The 7,590-nt window shown below is 43.2% G+C and overlaps 1 protein-coding gene across 1 annotated transcript; it reads left to right on the top strand.

Annotated features, from left to right (window-relative positions):
• Positions 1 to 2,637: 2,637 nt before the first annotated feature.
• LOC144893949 (olfactory receptor 13C3-like) lies at positions 2,638 to 3,276 on the top strand. Its single transcript, XM_078785199.1, has one exon. It carries the CDS (start codon positions 2,638 to 2,640, stop codon positions 3,262 to 3,264), a length of 627 nt encoding a protein of 208 aa, XP_078641325.1. The 3' UTR covers positions 3,265 to 3,276.
• Positions 3,277 to 7,590: the final 4,314 nt, after the last annotated feature.

Consider the following 7,590-nt stretch of genomic DNA (forward strand, 5'->3'; position numbering starts at 1 on the left):
AAAGCTTATTACCACATTTCGGGCGCTGAAAACTGCGTCAAATATTCTAAAATTGACGAAGAATTATTTTTTAGAAATTATTTTTTCACGGCCGGAAATATCCGAAGTTGAGACGGAATTCACCGAATTAATCAAGAAGGAAATTTTATAAATTTTAATCTCATCCAGAATGCAAATGGTGTCATTTTGAACTAGGTACGGTACTTACTACACCTACCTACTACCAACTACCTACTACCAACTACCTAACCTACTGATGCCATAGTGATGGGTAAAATAGTGGCAAGAGGCTTTGGCTTCGCCGGCTCATTGCGGCTTTGCAGTCGGGTACTAGTAAATTATAGTCAGGTTCACTATGTTTTTTCGTTCAAAATTTTGGTAGATTAGCAAAACTATACATTTTTGGAATATTCAGAGCATGAGGAATCCAAAAATTAATGTTTACATTTGCGTAGACACCTTTGCGAAAATGACACTCAGGACAGTGATGAAGATCGGTAAAAGCATATTCCTGAACTGTATAGACCTCGTAGATCCTGTGTATAGGACTTATAGTTCAATGTGATACTACCTATAACTTCCTATAACAACCTATAACTTCAAAGGACTTGCAATATCATGTATTATGTAATACAGTTATATCACAAATATAAAGACAATGGTTTTCAATTACCTTTGTTTGTTGCTTTTCTATAATCCTGAGCACTATTTTGAGGCCTTTATTGGATTCCTTGACCCAGAAAACATAGGATTAGCATATTTAATTAAGTCTCTAGGTTGACTAGAAGCCGAGATCGCGCAAAATATGTATTTTATGGTGGCCAATTTCAAAATCCAAAATGGCGGCCATGCAGGTGTCTGTGCAATGCCAACATTGATTTTCAGATTCTCCATGCTCTGAAGATTCCAAAAATGTACAGGTTTGCTAATCCCAAAATTTTGAAAGAAATTATATTTGTTAACATAGTGAACCTGACTATCTTCATCACTGTCCTGAGTGTCATTTTCGCAAAGGTGTCTACGCAAATGTAAACATTAATTTTTGGATTCCTCATGCTCTGAATATTCCAAAAATGTATAGTTTTGCTAATCTACCAAAATTTTGAACGAAGTTATATTTGTTAACATAGTGAATCTGACTATTACTGATGGTTTCAGAGTTATGACGTCTTTAAGCATGAACCTTTAAAACCGAGCTCCTCCCTCATTTTTGATCCAATCGAGGGGAAACTTCACAGATCTGTTCAGCATGTCAGTCTACGAAAATGTCCTTTTGGAATTTGCGATAGGACACGTGGTTTGGCAGATATCGTTAATTAAACGAAAAAAATAAAAATGGATATCTCTTGAATCGCTCGTACCTCAGATCGTGAGTTGGTAATAATTTATATAATTCACACAGTGCAATACGTGCAGGCCGCTCCACGGAGCGACCTTGCGGGCTTATCAACGAGGCGAGGCGTGACACACGTGTCACAGTATACCTCAGATCAAGTTTGAAAACCAGCATCAACCGTGCATAAATTTGCATATTCGATCATTTTTGACAAAGTTATGGGACTTTGAACTTTGGCAGGGGAAATGTATTGCAGCGCAATACTCTGAATGCTTGTTTTCATTATATTTTAATTTTTAATGGTTTAATGTTATTAGATTTAATGTTAACTAGGGCATGCCCGTACTATATCTATATCTAAAATTATATCCCCCCCCCCCCCTCTATTTACATGAAATGGTTTGGTCCAAAGCGAACGGCTTGCGAGTACGGTGACAATCCCCCCCCTCTATTTACATGAAATGGTTTGGTTCATTCGCAAAGCCAAAGCGAACGGCAGTTACGAATCGCAGTTACGATGAATCGCAAAGTAGTTTTAATTAGTTTTAAAACATAGTTTAACGCCAACATAGTTTGCCAACGTGAAATAAATGAATACGCTCTCAAATGTGCCGTCCGAGGCAGAGTCTGTTCGCCACGTTCGGCACACGTGATAACTCGCTGCTCTCTGATTGGTTGAATCGTTTTTTGGACATAGCTCGGTAACTACTTGTCCGATTAATATGAAACCTTGAAAAGGCACATCCTCGGGTCCCCAGAAATATACCTGGCAAGTTTCAAGTATATCGGACCGGTAGGTGTCGAGAAACAGCGGTCGCATACACACACACACACACACACACAGACAGAGATTAGTGGAATTATAGATAGATAATGTTATTAGGTTTAATGTTAATTCTATTTAGTATTACTTTTTTATTTTTAGTATTTTAGTTTATCATTATTTCATATTTCTCCCCCAGGGTCGTCAAGCCTTTCTTGAGATGAATCAGTCACTGAAGCATGTGTTCTTCCTCCAAGTGATTTTCAATGAGCCAGCGCAGGTTCGGCCCTGGACTTTCAGTGTCTTCTTCTTCACTTACATTGTAACGGTCACTGTCAACCTGATGTTGATTCTGCTCATTATCCTCACAAATCAGTTACACAAACCTGTCTATATCTTCCTTACTTATTTGTTATTCATGGATATCATATGCTCAACAAATGTGCTGCCTCGGCTCATGTACAGTATCATCGTAAATAGCGAAACTTGGATCGGTCATTGTTTCATTCAAGCTTTTTTCATTTCATTTTATGCTGGGATGGAAACTTACATACTTGGAATCATGGCTATCGATCGTTACCTGGCCGTCTGCCATCCGCTCCGGTATGGTGTTCTGATGACGAACAGCAAAGCTCACATAGTGATGTGGGCCACACTGTGCTGGTGTTTCATCACGAGAAGTGTTCAACCCTTGTTACTGTTGCGATTGACGTTCTGCAAGGATGAACTTCCTAATGTAGGATGTGTTTTCATTGCTATTGCTAAACTGTCATGTGATGATATCACAGTTAATAGTATGTATGGAATTGCATTGTCTTCTATTATGCTCTGCTATATCATCACTGTTGTCATCATCACGTATGGTTTCATTTTGTACACATGTTTATGTTCTTCCAAGGACCCCGATGGAAGGAGTAAGGCTCTGCACACATGTCTCACTCATTGGCTGGTACTTTGTTTCTTCCTTTTCTCCGTTCTTTTCAATATTTTTTCTCAGCGTCTGTCAGCTGGAAAGTCTTTCTCTCACGTTTTCAAACACCTGAGTGATTCATTCTTCTATTTGCTGCAGCCTCTTGCAATTCCAATTGTTTATGGTTTACGTACAGCTGAGATCCGACAGGGTGTGATCATGCTCCCTCGAATGTTTCTGAAAATAAAAAAGTGATCTGACTTTGAACATCATGTGACATTCCATTATTTATCGTGCCTGTAACATATTGTGCTTTACGGTAATGGAATGGAGCAGATGGTGCTTTACGGTAATCGGGCAGACGTCGCTGATCGGGAGCAAGGTTGGGCTTCCGGGAAGGGGCGGGGAGAGCAGGAGCTCGGGCGTGATGGCGGCTGGCTTGCAGCTCGAGCATTGAACGGTGATTCAACATTTTGCCTTTACTGGATTGGCCTTTGCCTGATACACATCAGTCGGCGACGAGGATAAATCGGCAATACATGAACTTTCTGTGAATTATTTTGGGGTGAATCATTGCACAATTCGGCAAGATTATTGAATTCAACGCAGATGCTGATGACTGGGCCCAATATACGGAGCGGCTCGGCCAGTACTTCATCGCTAATGATATTGAAGATGCTGGCAAACGGCAGGCTGTTTTACTCAGTGTTTGTTGATCTCAAACGTATGGCCTTATGCGTAGTCTTGTGTCGCCTGCCAAACCGTCTGACTAAACCTTCGAAGAACTGTGTGAGCCAATTCAAGAACACCTTCATCCCAAACCGTCTCCGATTGTACAAAGATTAAAATTAAATTCGTGTTTCAGAAACCAGGACAATCAATCACAGCATTTGTTGCCGAATCTGAGGCTCGTGTCAGAGTTCTGTGAGTTTAGGGCGACACTGAAGGAAATGCTCAGGGGTAGACTGGTGTGCGGGGTCCAAGATGAGCACATTCAACATAGGTTGCTGTCAGAAATGGAGTTAGATTTCAAGAAAGCAATGGAACTAGCTCAAGGCATGGAGGTTGCTGCTAAAAATGCAACAGATATTCAGGCAATGAATGCCTCTGTTTTTCCCCAAGGGTGAGCAGGAAAAGTACAAAAAGTTCAGGCCAAAACCACCAGTACAAGCAGTTCCGGGGTACAACCAGCATGGGCAACTGGGGGTAACGGAGTCACCCAACATGAGAGCAGGGGCCAAAGTTCAAAGGCAAATTTCACCTGATATTCCTGAAGTTCCAGTACATTTCATTCGCCCGATGAATGTTGGTTTAAGGATGCTGAGTGCAATTACTGTCTCCATGTGGGGCATATTGCCTGGGCTTGTAGAAAGAAGAGGTCCCGGAATCCAATTGAGAGACAGGAAGGGCAACATGCAACAAATATGGTGCAACATGATTCTGAATTTGAGGATGGGGAGGTTTCAGACGATGTTTATTGCACGTGTAATGTCCGTTCTGGGAATAGGGGAATTCACCCCCTGGAAGCAGATTTTGTCATCGATGGGAATATTGTTAAAATGCAAATTGATACCAGAGCCTCCATTTCAGTGATGAGTGCCAAGTCTTCCAAAGACCTTTGATCTAAAGCTCCAGTGGTGCGCAAATCTGGGGCTGTTCTACACACATACACCGGGGAGCTGATCAAAGTGGTTGGATATATTGATGTGGATGTCCACTACGGTGGCCAGAGATCTACCATACCTCTCATGATCGTGGATGGTATCGGTCCAAGTCTCGTGGTCCAATACTCGTGGGGGCGGGACTGGCTGAGAGTATTCAAACTTAATTGGGCTGAGATTTGTCACATTGGGATATCAGCATCCCACAAGCCCTTGGTGGATCAATAACCAGAGGTTTTTCAGAGCGTACGAGGCAGAGTGAAGAGCATGACTGCCAAAATTCATATGGATCCATTATCAGCCTAAATCCATTAGCTCAGCCTAAATTTTTCAAACCGCAGCTGGTGCCCTATGCCATGAAGGGGAAGGTATACCGTGAGCTGGAGCGCCCTCAGAAAGAAGGGATTTTAGAACCAGTAGAGTTCTCAGACTGGGCAGCTCCAATTGTGCCAGTCCTAAAAGGTGATGGCCAAGTCCACATATGTGGTGATTATAAGCTTACTGTAAATCAAGCAGCAAGACAAGACAGTTATCTGATTCCGCGGATTGAGGATTTGTATGCCACCTTAAATGGAGGACAGACTCACAAAACTTGATCTCAGCAATGCTTACTTGAAATTACCTTTGGATGAGGCCTCCAAGGATTGCAAACCATAAATACTCACCGCGGCCTTTTCAGATATAGCTGCCTCCCGCTGAGGATCTCCTCGTCACCTTCCATCATCCAGCACAGTACGGACATGGACACTTCACAGTTAGGAACTCCCCCCCCCCCCCCCTCCCCATGTCAGGCAAATGCAAAGTTGCCGGCGCCATCACCAATGCATCCTTGGGAACGGCTCCAGAAACCTTGGGAGCATATACACATTGACTTTACTCGGCCATTTTTTGAGCAAAATGTTCCTGGTCATCACTGATGCCTATTCTAAGTTGATGGACATTCACCCCATGACAATAATTTCATCCGAGGCAACCATCAGCAAACTATGGACCTCATTTGCTAACTATGGATTACTCTCGACTCTTGAGTCAGATTATGGTCCATCATTCACTCGTAGTGAATTTGGTAGGTTTGTGGATGCCAATGGAATCATCCATCTTACCTCAACACCATACCATCCCGGGTCAAATGGTTTGGCTGAACATTCTGTGCAAACAGTCAAGGTATGTAAAAGCTCAATCGGGGTAGCATTGAGTCGAGAGTGGCCCGATTCCTTTTCAAATAACGCGTAACACCCATTCGACCAATGGGAGGTCACCCTCGGAGCTTTTGATGGGAAGGAAGTTGAGGACCGACCTGGACCTGTTACAGCCGGATGAGTATGCAAAGGTCTGCAAAGTCCAAGTGAAGCGGAAGTCCTGTCATGACAGGCACTCTAAGGAGAGGTTTTTTAAATGTGGGAGATCGCGTGTATGTGCTCAATTTGAATTTCAATTTCAGTCGGGGTAATCGCTGGTTGGGGGAGGAGGGGGGCGGGGTCCGTTCTGGAGAAATTTGGTTCGTCTCTTATCATGAAACTCATGGATGGCTGGAATGTCAGGAGACATGTGGATCATGTGTGACTGGCACCCTCTCCTTTAACTAGTGACATACCGGGTCCATTGGAACCGTCCGTCGGGACGACCACCTGGATAGAGTGGCAGATATCATTCCAGATGGCCATGCTCCAGGAGGCCCTCGCAAGCAAGGTTGCTTTCCAGGGAATTCCTGCTGTTGAGAAAAGTGAACTATCACCTCCTGTGGCATCAACAGAAGAGGGAGTGCCTCATCGCTCTTCTTGCCTCCAGAAGACCCCCTAACCGACTGCATTTGTGATTTGTAATGAACTTTCTTCGAAGATTTGGTTTTATTGTTGTGCGTGATTTTTGGGTATTTTTGGTGTCAAAGGCAAACTGCAATGGTTTGACTGCAAGCTGCTCGGGTCATTGGTATTGCTTGTGTTTTTGTGGTTTCAAAAAGGGAAAGGGGAAATCACTTGGTGTTTAGTGGATGGTTGACATCAATAGCTGATCATTATCAATCTTTTAAGATTTTGGATATTGGGGGTGGGATTTATCATCTCCATGTTTCTTCGCAAATTGTTGGTGTGGTGCACAGGGGCATTTTCTGTTATGAGTGCAATTGGAAGTACTGTAGATATGTTTGTGTAAGCTGAAGAAGGAAGGAATGCAACATATTGTGCTTTGCGGTAACGGAATGGAGAATATTGTGCTTTACGGTAATTGGGCAGACGTCCCTGATCGGGAGCAATGTTGGGTTTTCGGGAAGGGGCAGGGTGAGCGGGAGATCGGGTACGATGGTGGCTGGCTTGTCGCTCGAGCATTGAATGGTGATTAAACATTTTGCCTTTACTGTATTGGCCTTCGCGTGAAACACTTCATTGCCCTCTTCCTTCCTGCCCAGTTGTGTGTAATTTGTCATGTGTTTTCTTCCATTATGTTGCTTCATTGCTGTTTGTGGTGGAGCTTTGACTTTGCTGCATTCATACTTGGATCCATTTTATCTCCTTCATGCCCACATTTCGTCATTGTCACGGGTACAATTCCAATTCCATCATAACTACTCCCTGACTCTCCTCCTTTTTCAGCCGTCCACACTCTGCACATTTTACTTTCGTCCCATTTTGTTTTTCACGTCTCTGCTAACTCTTCCCCCTTTGTTCAGATGCCTAACCCTCCACTCTGCACCATTCTTGCATTTGACCTCCTTTGGAAACTTCGACCTCACCCCTCCTTCATGCTTCCATCTCCACCCTCCTTGCCTTCGATATCACTGACACTAACTGGAGGATAATTCCACATCAGCACACTTTCCCTCTGTCTTCATTCATTCCAAATCTGCCAAAGCAAGAAAAGGGAGGAGGAGAAAGTCACACCATAATTCAATCAGTCCTCAAACTACAACAACAAACACAACATG

This window comes from Myxine glutinosa, chromosome 10, assembly GCF_964187855.1.
Source record: "Myxine glutinosa chromosome 10, kmMyxGlut1.1, whole genome shotgun sequence".
Taxonomy (NCBI): Eukaryota; Metazoa; Chordata; class Myxini; order Myxiniformes; family Myxinidae; genus Myxine; species Myxine glutinosa.